The following is a 16,296-nucleotide window of genomic DNA, read 5'->3' on the forward strand; positions in this document are numbered from 1 at the left end:
CCTCTCTTGGGCAGTGAAGATAGAACTCAGCTGAGAGAGGGAATAGAGGCGATTAGGAGAAGAAAGAGTGGTGGGTTGAGATTTCTGGAGATTTCAGCTGAGGAAGTAGAGAAGCTTTACAGGATAAATGTATCTTTATGTCATCATTAGCAGAGAAGTCAAGGATCTTCTGGACAGAGCAGCTTTTTGAGTGTAGGTGTTTTAGCTAAGTCGGATATTATACACCACAATCAATGTGAATATAAAAAGCAAGGGATTTAAGTGTGAAATTGTGACCACAGTATTAGTGAAAGACAATATACTTACAGATGTTGATGTTTAATTTCACCATACCCACAGTTTATTCTGGCATCCCAGTGCTTGGTCCATAGTAGTTATTTACAATGTTGTTTAACTGACTGGACTTGGATGTGTGTGTGTGTTTTTAATTATTTCACCTTGTGTATGGTTTTACTTTTAGAAATATTTTCACCTATGTTTATATAAGTGTACAGTACTTTGCAATGAAAAATACCTGTACCAGAATTCTTCTCTTACAAAGCGTTTCTTCTGATTATACACAATAGATTTGACTGCATTTGGATGATGAATGTCATAAAGGCCTTTAAGATACACAAAGCGCAAGCTTTATAGTAGCAGTTTTGACGAAAGACTGTATGGTAATTACTAGATCAGTAAAGCATTATTGCATTATCTGTGCAGATAGAAGCCTTTAGGCGATGCCATAAGTATTTTTTTTTTACTTCTGCTAGAAATAGTTATTAATTCTTTAATGAAGATGGTTTTGCAGACTGAATTTATATGTATGTATATAGCACGCACACCCAGCCATTTTATTTTTGTGTTCAATCTAATTCCTTTAAAGAAGAGACTATGAAAATACTACTATTCTGTAGACCATGTGATAAGGTTGTTAGGGCTGGACAGAAAGAAAAAATACATTTATTTGCCATACACTCAATATATGAAACGAAGACTAGGTTTCAAAAATCATACTTGCAAGCATCACAGTAATTTACAAAAGGGCCAAGAAGTTACACAAGCATTTGTAGTAATTTATGTAAAAGATGTGAAGCTGATAAGGGATGGTTCAAAAACTTATGAATCAGAATCTGCTTAATACAAATTTTAGGAAAAGAATCCACTTCTTTGCAAGGCAGTACTCTGATCACTATTTTCTGAACAGTTATTGAAGGTGTTTCAGGCAAGGGTTACATGCTAGTGTAGATTTTTAATGCAAATGACCATATTTGTTTCGAAGGTGATACCTTGTGGATTTTCTTCTACTCTTTCAAAACTTGAATTTTATATCATTTTGTTTTTCCTCCCATCCCCACATTCTAAGCGCTAAACATAAAAAGGCTCTAAAACTCATCTTGTCACCTGCTGTTTTGTTCAACAGGATTCTCTTCAGAAATATACTCCTAAAGTTTGAGAGGAGCTCTTGGACACTTAAAACAGAGATGGAACAAAGGATTAATAATCCAAATTATATGAAGCATTTAAAAGTCTATAGAGTAGAAGCCATTACAGAATCACCTTTAGTACATGATTAGATACCTTTATTTCTGAATCTGTTTACCTTTAATTTTTGGCAGGCGCTGGGTAATTAAAAACATTTGTATGGATTTATTGCTTTAAAATTTGTGATGAAGACATTTTAGAAGAGAATCTTAGCTCTGCATATACTGCATATATGACCCTAAGCAAGTCACTTAACCTTTCTGGCTCGTTTTCTCATCTATGAAATTGTGATAAAAAATACTTGAACAGGATTACTACTATCGAGTTAGATGTGATACAAAGCACTTGGCATAGAGTGGGCACTCCATAAAATGTTATTTCTTTCTTGAGTTATGTTAATAGTAAAATAGAGCTCTGGTGTGCTTTGAAACTTCTTTTTTTGTTTCAACGTACAGTAGTAGGTAAGACTTGAGTAATAATCCAATAATCCTTTCATATATTCTAGCTTGAACATATTTTTTAAAGGAAGTAAAACTATATATAGTTGAAGTTTTTTCATACTTTCTTCCCAGTCTCATTCTTTTTCCTTCCTGCCCAGAGGCAATAACTGTTCTGTATTTTTGGTCCATGATTTCTATATATGTTTTCATACTTTCACTGTGTGTGTATGTATGCATTCATAAACAATATGTGGGATTTTTTAAATGTTTTTTTTTTAAATGTGAATAAATGGTATTCAATTACGTGTTTAATCCTACAACTTAACTTTTTTCACTGAGCATTATTTTTGAGATCTATCTCTTGCTGGAAAATGTAGGTCATTCATTTTAATTGCTGTGTAATTATCTGTTTCCTTATTGGTAGACATAATGGTTTTATGCAGTTTTTTCATTATTTTAAACAATGCTAAGTTGGATATCTTCGTATTAATAGTCTTCTTAGAACTCAGGTCTGCTTATTGAGTCACATCTTAATCCCTGAAATGTGTTTTACTGACCTACAGATGTTTGTAATGAACTTACTTATAAATGAACTTATTTATAATCTTAATTATGTAACTCATTCCAGTCTTTTCTAAAGATTGGTCTAGTTTAAGGGCCCTTCTTTCTAATCTCCCCTACTCCCATTACTCATACTGAGATGCTAACTTGATAACCTCATTGTGGGAAAAGTCATATCAACATTAGGAACAGTTATTGTTTATTTTGGTGATATTAATAGTGATTGATTTTAATTTTCAATATTACACATTTTAAGCATACCAGTTCTAAAGTATACTTTTGCAGTAGAATATGTGTGCAAATTCTTATGACTATTAAAATACTTAGTCCAACCTAATGGAGTAACCTTTTGTATGTAATTTCTTTTTAAATATGTATTTATAGTGAATACATGAGCTGGTTTTATAATTACTATTCTCTATGTTTTCTAGACTGCTTCTTTTTTATGCAGTATGGCATCATACCTAAAATTTTGTATCTCTGTTTTTAAGTCAAAAATACATTTTCCAAATAAAATTATTTTGTATAGAACCTGCAGACACTAGATACGTTTCTGAATCACTGAAGTATTTCCATATAGTTTGGCACAATGTAAAAGTTACGTGATTTAACTTAATTATGACTGAATCATGGTGCTGAAATGCCTCCTTTCATTAGCCATATTATTAATCTGAGTGAATCTTATCTAGTTGTTAAGGTTGAGAAAAGAAAGGTGGCTGACACAGCCACATCCTATAAGAAAATGTAATGCTTAAATTACAGTCATTAAGGTGTAACTAATTCTCCCATTTAGTTAGGATGTTGGTAATGTCAAGAATTAATTAAAATACTTCACGGGGTTGTCCAGGAGAAAGAATACAGTCATAGGTTCTTGAAGTTTCTGTTTCCGGTTAGGCCAGTAAAGCCCCGTCCTCATCCTCTTTTTCTTTTATCACTAGAGACAGAAACTAAAAACCATGGCTTGGCTGGGCGCGGTGGCTCAAGCCTGTAATCCCAGCACTTTGGGAGGCCGAGACAGGCAGATCACGAGGTCAGAAGATCGAGACCATACTGGCTAACACGGTGAAACCCCGTCTCTACTAAAAAATACAAAAAACTAGCCGGGCGAGGCGGCAGGCGCCTGTAGTCCCAGCTACTCGGGAGGCTGAGGCAGGAGAATGGCGTGAACCCGGGAGGCGGAGCTTGCAGTGAGCTGAGATCACGCCATTGCACTCCAGCCTGGGTGACAGAGTGAGACTCCATCTCAAAAAAAAACAAAAACAAAAAAAAAAAAACAAAAAAACCATGGCTTTAGGCTGCTAAAAGCATAAAACAAAACAACAATAACAGCAAAATAAGGCAGATTGGACAAGTTTGCTAGAGTCTATGTGGCATTTAAATATCTTTATTAACTTGTTTAAGGTATATGCTTATTGCTTTTCAGAAATTTTGAATTTTAAGAATATCTGGAAATGGTTGAGTGCTGAAAGTTAACAGCGCACTCAATTCTCAATGAGAATACCTGACTTTCACACATTAATTTAACACCACCAACATTGGCTAGTCCTTTTTATTGTCTAGTAATAGCCACAGAAATACTCCTTTCCTGCTTACCTCCCAGTTTGTAGTTTCTAATCATATCAAGACCTAGTTCTTAATCACTTTTGCTAAAAGGTGTGCCCACTCTTAAGGCCAGGGGTAGATTCCTTGTTTTATTTTCTTTGTTCTGCTGCTTCTGCCTCTGCTTTCCAGGAGAGTTTCCATTTTCCTATCTGCTGTGAAATGCTTGCTGGTCACTTTTCTACCTTAGTTTTCTTTTATCCTTACCTCCCTTTTATCTGGCCTATTGGTGGGCTTTCCATGTGCCTCTCTGTGCACAGGACACCTCGCCGTTGCTTTTACAGTGCTGTTCCTTCTTAGTCATTTCTTAGTCATTTCAGCACCCTTTAAGTCTCCAGGAATAATCTTTTTCTTTTCCTCTCATTCTTTTGTGACCAGAATTTCCTTATTTTTACATCTTTTCTCCTTGGTTTATAAACATATGTTTGAAAGAGTAGGAAAAGATCAGAGGCCAGAGTGAATACCTGCCAACTACATGAACTTTGAGAGCCAGAGTGATCAATTTAAAGACACTCTGGGTTATGTATTTTTTAAATGTCTAACTATATATCAATACTTTTCAGTATTTTTCACTGCAGATACACAGTACCTTATTTAATGTTATGGAAGAAATAGTTTAAATAAATTTTGTGGACCAGGATTTAAACCACCTTAGTTCTGTGGTCAAAATGTGTTTCAAGTTCCAAAATACCTGATTTCAAAACAAATTTTTGGAACATACTCATTTATAAAAGTTAGTAAATCTTTTTATAAACCAGTACTTAGAGAAACACAGACTTCTTATTTTAATATATAAATATTTGCTTGTTCTAAACTTTATTTGTATTTTTTAAATTAATAGCTTTTTCTGGGGAGTTTTAGGTTCATAGCAAAATTGAGTGAAAACCCCTTGTCTCTCTGCCCCTGCACAGACACACAATCACCCCTGCTATTATTGTCCCACACTACAATGGTATAGTTGTTACATTCCAATCAATAAAATCATGCAGAGTCCCTAGTTTTCATCGCGGTTCACTCTTGATGTTGTACATTTTATGGATTGTTACACATACATAATGAGATATCCACCATGTCATACCATACTGAATAGTTTCACTACTTTAAAGATCCTCCGTGCTGTGCCTCTTCATCCCTTACACGCCACTAACCCCTGGCAACCACTGATATTTTTACTGTTTCTGTAGTTTTGCCTCCAGAATGTCATATAGATGGAGTCATACAGTATGTAGCCTTTTCATATTGGGTTCTCTTCCTTAGTAATACGCATTTAAGTTTCATCCTTGTCTTTTCATGGCTTGATAGCTCATTTCTTTTTAGCACTGAATAATATTTTGTTGTCTGGAGGTACCACAGTTTATGTATCCATTCAGCTACTGAAGTACATCTTGATCACCTTCAAGATTTGACAGTTACGAATCAAACTGCTATTCATATCTGCATGCAGGATTTTGAGTGGACATAAGTTTTCAGTCATTTGAGTAAATACCCAGGAGTGTGATTGCTGGATCTTATGGTAAGATATGTTTATGTTTATAAGAAAATTGTCAAACTCTCTTCCAAAGTGGACATCCAGATGCGTAAAAATGAATCTAAATATTTTGCATTTCCTGTACCATTTTGTATTCTCCACTAGCAATGGATGAGAGTTCCTGTTACTCCACATTTTCGTCAGCATTTGTTGTTAGTGTTTTGGATTTTGGCCATTCTGATAATTGTGTCGTGGTATGTTTTTCTTGTTTTAACTTGAAATTCCCTAATGACATTAGGTTGAACAGTTTTTCATATGCTTACTTGCCATCTGTTTATCTTTGGTGTGAGGTATCTGTTCAGGTATTTTGCCCGTTTTATAATCAGGTTGTTCATTTTCTTGAGTTTTAATGGTTCATTGTATATTTTTGATAATAGTTCTTTTGCAAATAATTTCTTGAAGACTGTTGCCTGTCGTCTTCTCTTGACATAGTCTTGCAGAGTAAAAACAATCTAGGCTGCAGTTACAGATGTGGAAGTTAAGAGCATATTGATGCTATTGGGAGCCATAAAACTGCATAAGATAACCAAAACAGTACAGGTAGGTAGAAAAGAGAAGAGGTGTAAGGTCTTAGCTCTGGAGGACTGGCAATATTTAAAGTTTAGGGAGATAAGGAATAGGAATAGAGAGTGAGAAGGAGGGGCCAGGAAATGTAGGAAAACTAACAAAGTATGTTATTCTGGGAATTAAAGAGAAAGTGTATCAAGGATGATGTGATTGGCTGTGTCAAATGTTGCTGGACCAATCAAATAATATGAAGACTGAGATATGATCATCGGGTGTAGGGATGAGGTCACTGGTGACCTTGGATAAGAGCTGTTTCAGTGGAGCAATGGGAGGAAATGCCTGTTTGGAATGAGTTCAAGTGACAACAGAGGAGAGAAACTGAAGATAGCAAGTGTAGATAAGATTTCCAAGGAGTTTTGCTGTAAAGGAAAGATGATTGAGATGGAAGCTGGAAGGGATAGAGAAATAGAGATTTAAAATAATAATAATAAAGTTGGGAGAAATGGCATTGTTGGATTCTTGTTGGCATCACTCACCAGAGAAGGAAAAATGGATGATTCAAGACAGTGAAAGAGGCAGAGAGAGTGTCAATCAGCTGTTAGCCTCTAATATGGTTTGTTTAAATTACAGTGGACTCAGCCCTGCAGCTGCTCATGTCCCTTCCTGACGCCTTCCCATCTTGCCCCATGTTTTGTCTAACAGATGGTACATCTATGAGAATGAAAAGAGACCCCTAACTCCAGACAGGTAGCCAAAACTACTTGGATTTTAGGACTGGATTTTAGCCCTCACTTGCCCTAAGCTAGGTATCTTTGGGTACAGCAAAGTAATCACACTACCATAGATTCTCTGCTTAGTCTACTCCGAGACAATAGGAAAAGTTATTTACTATCCTGCTGTAGTAGTTAAATGTACACTTTGTCCTGTAATTAAATGTACACTTTGTCCTATGGCAAACAGCATGATAAGTGGGAAGAGAGCACATTTAAGAACTAAGAATTTGGTGTGGGAATCCAAGCTCTTCTACCAACTGGCAGTAAAATATATTTGAGGAGAGTTTAAGGCATATGAGTCGTCTTACCAACAAGTAATTATGAGTTTAGATTTTATTTGAACTATCTCTCCTTTGTATTTTATAAAGTAATGGTGTTAAGCACAATGCACCAAAATGTAACTGAGACTTAGTAGCACCTTAGTAGCACCTAGGACTCAGATCTTGGTTTTTCTGACAACATGCCCATTGAAAGGAACCCTGGCTCTTTGGAAAAATGGCTGATTCCAAGGATGGGATTCCTTATGCCAAAGGAAGGAAATGCTTTAAAAAAAAAAATGCTAACGTGTTGCAAGGATATGGGAGTCATTTTGAAAGAGTTCTCCATTGGCCAAGCCTGCGGTAATTTGGGCATCAAAATAATTAAAGGCAGTAATGACTTACAAAGCATTGGGAAAAAATGAGACCATACCAATAATACTTACTTCTGTACATACGTACAGGCAGTAGAAAGGGCTCATGGGGTAACTGTTAAGTGTAGAGAAAGTTCTAGAATTGGAAAATCATGATTTTATTACTGTAACAGAATACCTGAGACTGAGTAGGTTATAAGGAAAAGAGGTTTATTTGGTTCACCTGAGGGGCATCTGCATCTGGTGAGGGCCTCAGGCTGCTTCAGCTTGCAGTGGAAAGGCAACCATCAAATGCAAAGAGATCACAAAGCAAGAGAGGAAGGAAGAAAGAGAAACCAAGGAAAGCCACTCTTTTTAACAGTGAGTTCTCTTGGGAACTAATTCATTTTTGCTAGAGTGAGGACTCACCCCTGAGGGAGGGCATTAATTTATTCATGAGGGATCTACCCCTGTGACCCAGACACTTCCCAACATTGCCACATTTGGGGGTCAGATTTCAACATGAGTTTTAGCAGGGACAGATCAAACCATAGCAATCACAAATGGATGCTTAATATTGGGAAGAAATTTTGATGAGAAGCAGGATATTTGCCTGGTCTTAAAGTGTCTGTCCAAAGATTGCTTATTGGTTGCAGGGAAAAAATGGTAACTAAACAGTAGGAAAATTGGATAGCACTATGTCTGGATGATGAAACTTAACATCACCAATGAGGTACAGGTAGATGTTGTGTGCCTCCAAATGTGATACCATGAGAAGGACACATCACATACTATTTGAGCCAGAAATGCATTACATGAGTCAAATCATGAGGAAACATGGAAAGCTCAAAATGATGAGCATTTTTTAAAAAAGACGACTAGATTCTGCAAAAAATGTTAATGTTACAAAAGTTAAAGAAAGGCGGAAAGGACCCATATTAAAGGCGAATAAAGACACAGGAAATACATGGTTCCAAGACTGGGTCCTGCATCCGGAGAAAAATTAATTTTTTAAAAGGATATTAGAGAATCAGTTGACAACATTATAATACAAATTGCAGTTTAAAGAATTGTATTCATGTATTTACTGAAATTGTAACTGTATTGTGATTTATAGGAGATTATTTTTAGGAAATGCACGCTGAAGTGTTTATGGGGAAAAGGCCATAAAGTGTGCAACTTTCAAATGACTGAGAAAAAAGCGTGTCTGTATGCATGCTTGCAGGTTTAGAGGGGTGTGTGTTACGGGGAGAGAGAGGAGCAAATGGGGCAAAGCAGAATGCTAATGGAGACTGGGTAAAGTTATACCGATTTTCTTTGTACTTTTCTTGCATTTCCTCTGTAAGTTTGTAATATTTCCAAATAAGTTCTTACACACATGCACATGCAAACACATTGGGGCTTATTTCTTTTATACTTATTTCACTTCTTATTGCTCTAGATTGCTAATTTACCTTTAACACTTCCCTGGTTTTAGGATATTAACATGAATTGCTAATATATGTACATACTGATTTTTAATTTCTTTTAAATAGTGCTGGGCCTAAAGGAGATAACATTTATGAATGGAGATCAACTATACTTGGTCCACCGGGTTCTGTATATGAAGGTGGTGTGTTTTTTCTGGATATCACATTTTCATCAGATTATCCATTTAAGCCACCAAAGGTAAGAAGCTAGAAGTGCATTCTTTAATATTTAATCCTCCTTCTCTAAATTTAATTGGTTATTCTAAAACTTAAATGTGTATTGATGCAATTATTTTTATTTCATTGCTTTTCATGGATTGATATGGAAATTTTCATGTAATCAAGAATTTTAAAACTGGAAGTAATTGACTCCTTTCACAAATAATTTGTAATAAGCAGAAAGAGTTTAATTCTTAATTGTAAATAAAACTATACCTTGCACCTCAGTAAAGCAGATAAATTGTATGCTTATGAGAGAAAATATCCTATGAACCTTCATTAATACCTTAATTAATAATACCTTAATTAACTATTAAGGTATTAATGAAGATATTTATTAGGATAAAAAGTAAAACTGACAGCTTCCAGAAATAAGTGTTTAATAATGTGAATTTTGTGCTGAATACCTTATCTTTATAGATAAGCAAAAACTTCATAGCCAAGAAGAGGGAAATGAATAATATTTAGTAAACTCATTTTGTACCTTCTGTGGGTATGATGTAGTAATGGAAACGGAATGCCTCAGTTTTGTTGGCTCTGAGTTCATTTGAAGTATGAATTAGATGGATAACAGAGAACGGGGTGAGTTGTGCCTTGTAATGACCGTCAACTTTGCAAAGCTTAAACATAACAGTTACTTGAATGGCTCCCTCCCGTAACTTCTGTTTCTACGATGGTCAAGTCAGCAGGTAAAAACCACTGGAATTAAGTATGAGCATTATTATGCTTTTGTTACAGAGATGTCTGACATACTAGAGGAAAGTATATTTTCAAGTCCATAGCCCTTACCTACGGTGAAATGTTTTTCTTTCCAACATGGTAACTTTTGTTCTCTATACTTTATAAAGTTTATGTTGCAATTTATACCATTTAAAATTTATGTAGCCTGTGTGTATGTGCACATAAACAGATTTATTTTGTGAATAAAAGAGGGTTATTTCTCAGTAATGAATCATCTAACAAGGTAGCAAGAGTTCCATCTAGTGGTATTTACCCCAAACCGCAGACACCGTTTACTCTCAGTTACAGCTGTTAGTGTTTAAAGTGCTTTAACCGTGTGGTCCCATCAGAATGTAAGATCTTGAAATTATTTCTGCATATGGGGAAAATTAATTGAAGAAAAAGACTCTAAGTTTTTCTGACACCTTTTAATGGAAAATGGAAATTGACTAATAAAAGAATTTCACAGTATATAGTACTGTATATGATTTGCCAATAATTTTGATTAATATAATGATTATAAATTTAGCATGTTAGTTTTTTGCTGAAATTGCAATATATTAAATTTCTAATTCTTTAGTGTTAGTTCGCTCTGTTGCTAAGATATACAGTATTAACCATTATTAAGATCTGTAGTTGGACAAGTGAAAAATGATTTCTGGTATGATCTTGGTATTTGGAACAATTATTTCTCTACAATGCTAAATCTTTTTGAAGTTTGGAAAAAATGTTGAACTTCTTGAAGGATAATAAATATTTAATAGAAATCCGTTCATAAATGCTACTCTGTTCAGTAGTTATAACTGAAAATATGTTTGTAAATCACATGTGTATTGAGTAGTAATGTCAGTGATCTGAACATAAATTATTTCTATATTCTAGAACAGCATTAATGGAAATATAGTAAAATCACATGTATAATTTTAAATGTCCTACTAGCCACATAAAACGTAAAAACCAGAATTTTAATACTATATTAGTTAACCCAACATATTCAGAATATTGTCATTTCAACATGTAATCAATGTAAGAGTATTGTTAGTGAAATCTTATACATTTTCTTTTTGGTACTAACTCTTTGAAATCTGGTATTTATTTTACAACACTTTTAGTTTGTTTCAATTCACTTTGCCACAGTTTAAGAGCTGTATATGCACATGTAGCTAGTATATGCTGTATTGGTCAGAGCAGTTCTGGAAGGGCATTCTCTCTTCCTCCCCCACTAAACTAGTGTGGTGCTCCCCCACCCCCTCCCCATCATGCATTCTTTTCAGAAAGACACTTTTGAGAGCATTTAATATTTTTTTCCCAGATTCCACTTTTGTGCCCACAGTACACTGCTAGTTTCAAATGATCAGAAATTGTTTTTTTTTCTCAGCAACTCCAATTATGAATTAACTATCCAATTAGTGTTTGTGATTGTTTTGAGACTTGGCGGTGTTTGTTCTTATGATTTATCTTCTTCTCTCACACATTTCAGGGATATATTAGTTTCCTTTATCCAGTAGCTAAAAACCTTGTTTATTTTATTTTAATATTTTAGTCTAACAAGACAGTGAACCAGCTGTAGAAATAAAAGGCTAAGAAACAGAAAGGTGGTAGTGTAAATGATTTTACCAACCTTCTTCTAAATCCTCCAGTATTTTCTAACGTTTGGTAGGAAATTAGCTGAATTGGTACTGATCTTTTCTACTAAGAAACTGATGTAACTTTTATGTTTTAAAAAAAATCTTCATCAGTTCCTCTTACCTTTGGCACCAAAATATTTCTCTTCCTCACTTTGTCTTTCTGTATGTGTGTGTGCACACACAGTTGTATATGATGCAAACACACGTACCCACACACATAGATAGAATTACTGTATCAGTTATTTAAGTATAACTGATCAATTCCTTACTTTAGTTCTTTCTATACAGGGTAAAAATAAAGATTTCAACTGAGTCAAAACCATTTAATTCTGTTATTAAACCTAATCTAAGGTTAGCTCCAGTCAGATAATTTAGTATCTTCTATGATATATTACCCTTCATCTTTTTCTAGTGTTTTAGTTGGTAATATAGCATTCATTTTCCTTCTGTTTTTAATGTGACTGTGCTTAGGTTACTTTCCGCACCAGAATTTATCACTGCAACATCAACAGTCAGGGAGTCATCTGTCTGGACATCCTTAAAGACAACTGGAGTCCCGCTTTGACTATTTCAAAAGTTTTGCTGTCTATTTGTTCCCTTTTGACAGACTGCAACCCTGGTAAGCAAATCTTTATTAACACAAAAACCAGTGCTTTTTTTTTTTTTTTTTTTTTTTTCAGTTAGCTTTAAATATAGATTGAGAGGTAAATGTTATTGATAGGAAGATCTCCGTAAAATAGTTTGTAAGGAAATTACCAGTGCCATTTGAAGTAGACTAGGCCAGAAGTTTCTCAATACCTTCATTTAATTTGTTAATAGCATACCACTCTATAATTATTTTGTCACCATCACTAATGGAATCTTTACTTTTAAAACTGTTTAGGTGCACAGACTACTTCTACCAAGAGTAAACCAATGTCTCTGAAACCAGTGCCTCCTTTTCCTGCTCCTTCCATTCTGCGATATGCTTTTAAGCAACTACTTTAATAATAGAGGGCTTCTTGTTCTCCCTTCCTTTTTGAATTAATTAGTTATATTAGGTGTAGTAGTAATGAATATTAAAATGATAGCCAATGAGAATTGAACTAGATTATGATTATATAAACTCAGAGATAAAATCATTTGCGTATAATTCATAACTTTAAAAAATGCCTGCCACATGTGAACTTCAGAAACTTGAGTAGCTGACTTGATAAAATGATGTTTAGACCTGAAATTTCACACATTTTGTTTTGCTATGTGACTTTTTTTTTAAGTTGACTTACTTTTTCTAAATATTTGATAAGTCACTGAAAACTGTTACTGTTGTTACCTTGTGCTTGGCCGAGATACATATACAATAGATAGAGACAGATGGATATTCATTGTGGTATCATTATTATTAGAGTATTGGAAACAACCTCAATGCCCATTGATTGATGTAACTTTTTAAAAGAATGTGACAACTCTATATGAACTCATAGGGAAATATCTTCAAGATATATTAAGTATAAAAGGCACTGGAAAAAATACATATATACAACATAATATTCTAAATGCTTGTCAATGCATGTAAGAACTCTGGAAAGTAGTGTTGTAAATGGGTAACAGTTGTTTGCCAGGGAAAGAAACTTCTGAGTAGTTGGAGTCAGGAAGGAAGAGAGTTTTCTTTACTGGCTATGGTTTGGTACAGTTCAAATATTGTACCATATGTACATATTTTTTTCTTTTTAAACATCAAAATAAAAATTTATATCAGGTTCACTCTCTAGTTCAGAATTCTACTTAAAACAAAATGGCAAATAAGATTTCAAGTGGAAATATAGATAGTGATTAGAGTCATATCAGGCACAGAATGAAGGAAGCATTGTATTTGAAATAGCATAGTATCGTAAGACTGGGGTTTTACTTAAAAATTGCCATTTTTGAACTATTCATAAGCAGAAATATAACCTCCTAGTATACTTCCATTGTTGAATGAAAGGCCAAAATTATAAAATAGTTTTTGTATATTAAAGACCTGTATCTTTCATGAAAGTCAAATCTAACTATTTTTGTATATAGCTCAAAATTTGTTGTTGTTGTTGTTGTTTTGCTGAAGGGGGCTTTCCTAACTTGAATATTAAAATATACATATGATCATGTTACTTTAAATTTTTTCTTTTGAAAATCTAGCTATTATATGTGAAGATACTGCGGAAAAGTAAGCATTTCTTTTTAATAGAATATTAGAACTATACCTTGAAGAAGATACCACAAAATAGCTTTTAATGTTCTTTCCACTTTTCCAGCGGATCCTCTGGTTGGAAGCATAGCCACTCAGTATTTGACCAACAGAGCAGAACACGACAGGATAGCCAGACAGTGGACCAAGAGATACGCAACATAATTCACATAATTTGTATGCAGTGTGAAGGAGCAGAAGGCATCTTCTCACTGTGCTGCAAATCTTTATAGCCTTTACAATACGGACTTCTGTGTATATGTTATACTGATTCTACTCTGCTTTTATCCTTTGGAGCCTGGGAGACTCCCCAAAAAGGTAAATGCTATCAAGAGTAGAACTTTGTAGCTGTAGATTAGTTATGTTTAAAACGCCTACTTGCAAGTCTTGCTTCTTTGGGATATCAAAATGTATTTTGTGATGTACTAAGGATACTGGTCCTGAAGTCTACCAAATATTATAGTGCATTTTAGCCTAATTCATTATCTGTATGAAGTTATAAAAGTAGCTGTAGATGACTAGGAATTATGTCATTTGTATTAAACCCAGATCTATTTCTGAGTATGTGGTTCATGCTGTTGTGAAAAATGTTTTACCTTTTACCTTTGTCAGTTTGTAATGAGAGGATTTCCTTTTACCCTTTGTAGCTCAGCGAGCACCTGATGTATCATCTCAAACACAATAAACATGCTCCTGAAGGCATAGTTTCCTGTCGTAATATTTTACGTCAGTCTTGTTAGAAGGTGTGTCTGAGATGATTGTTGATGAAATAAAAATGCGTCTATGAAGATTACTAAAGACTAGCACAAATAAACCAATTCTTAAATTGAAAACATTTAAAGTCCTATTAAATGTGTAGAGATTTTTTCCTTTGTTATTGAAAGAATGACCGTAAATAATCAAAAGTGGATTTTAACCCGTTAGTCTCAAACACATAAAGCTGTATTTTGGTAATATGATGCTTAAGTCAAAATGCGTCTGGTAATATCTTATGGAACATGTTGCTTCCAGATTGGTGATTTTTGTTCAGCATTGGGCAGTATTGTTAGATGGTAACTTTGATGTGGTAGCTAGTGTACTTTTTACTTCTAATCCTGGTCTTGAATTTTCGTGGTGTGTATTACCATTCTTACTATGGCAGGTGGCCAGCAAATACAGCCAGAGGCACAGGTGAACACAGAAATCTTTGTCTGCCTTGAAGGTAGACTAGAACTGTGTTAGTGTACAATGTGATATTTCTCAATTGGTAAAATACCAAATTGTAAGGTTTTTAGAAGGTTAAATTTCTTCTTCCTAGTTGTAATTGTGAAGTGCTAGATTTCTTGAAAGTTAGAATTACTTTGCAATATTTAGATTTGCTAAACAGAGTATCATTGTGTGTGGTTTGTTTTGTTTTGTTTCCCTATGACTAAGGTAATCATCTCAAGGTTGTGGTTTATGGGGCAGGTGTCTTCTCCAGTCCTCAATATGGAAATGAAGTATCATCTTAAAAATGTGTAGAGTGAAAATATTAACATAAAAAATGCTTCAAGATAAAGTAAAACGTGTAGTTGTGTGTGTCACTAGAGTAGCAGACTCCTATTTGTCAGTAGAAGTCTTATAGCAAAGTAAAATTAAAATTACACGTACATATCTGTTTTTCACTTGAACTCCCTACCCCCCAACGTTATTACAGAGGAACACCATACCAAGGGACTATTTTGAAGAATTCAGACTTCACCTCTGTGAAAACCTAACTAATAGTTTATAATGGAGTCCAAGTCAATGTGATGAAAGTGGAGACCGGTTTTTAAGTTGTAAGGGTTTTTATCAACCATGGGTGAGCTGTAGAAAGTAGTTTTTCCTCCACTGCCCAAATTGTATATTCTACGTCTTAGAGTAATAAACTTGTCTCTTGGTGCTAGAAAAACTTAAATCATACTGAATGTTAGGATATTTGGGGATGCTATGATTAGACTTCTTTTAGTTACTGTAAGCCTAGTTACCACTGCCAACCTATTTTGCTTACTTGTTGGCTGTGTCCATACTGGTTTGGGATAAAGTGGAGGGAATTGGTTACTTAAAATATTTGCAGCTCTTCCACAAACTACCACTGTGGCCTTAAATAAGACACTTTAACTCTTTGAGTTTTAGTTTGTTTATATATGAGACAGAAGAGTCGATTAGATAATTTCCCTCTTCTCTATTCACCCTCAAACTCAGTAAATTTAATCTTGTAAATTTTGTTGTGCTTATCCTGCTTTTTCTTTTAGAGAACAGGCTACTCTCTGAAGTGGACTAGTAGTATCTTGGTGTTCTAATGAATAGATCAATCTATGACATGAGAGCCACTGCATGCCAGGGCACTGTTCAGTCACTGATGTGCCTTATCTCATTTGAGACACCTAAAGAGCTTTAGGAGAGCAGACACTGATGATCCTTAGTTGACAGTGTACATAGACAAGTTTAAATAACTTGCTCTATATTACACAGCCAATACGATACTTCCTCTCCCCCTGCACCTTCATGCTTTCCCACTAGGCAAAGAGTTTTTGTTTATAACGTCACAACTTTATATTGAACACGTGCGCGCACA

The 16,296-nt window shown here is 34.6% G+C and overlaps 1 protein-coding gene across 4 annotated transcripts in view; it reads left to right on the plus strand.

Annotated features, from left to right (window-relative positions):
* UBE2E3 (ubiquitin conjugating enzyme E2 E3) overlaps positions 1-14,423 on the plus strand; it is an 83,815-nt gene extending 69,392 nt beyond the window's left edge. For all 4 annotated transcript variants that reach the window (XM_025404905.1, XM_025404907.1, XM_025404906.1 and 1 more), the window contains 3 exons: positions 9,018-9,150; positions 11,990-12,137; positions 13,789-14,423. In XM_025404905.1, coding sequence (XP_025260690.1) covers positions 9,018-9,150; positions 11,990-12,137; positions 13,789-13,886 — 379 coding nt within the window. In that variant the 3' untranslated portion in view covers positions 13,887-14,423. The remainder of the gene's footprint in view (positions 1-9,017; positions 9,151-11,989; positions 12,138-13,788) is intronic.
* The last annotated feature ends 1,873 nt before the right edge of the window (positions 14,424-16,296 follow it).

Source organism: Theropithecus gelada, chromosome 12 (genome assembly GCF_003255815.1).
Source record: "Theropithecus gelada isolate Dixy chromosome 12, Tgel_1.0, whole genome shotgun sequence".
In the NCBI taxonomy this organism is placed as follows: Eukaryota; Metazoa; Chordata; class Mammalia; order Primates; family Cercopithecidae; genus Theropithecus; species Theropithecus gelada.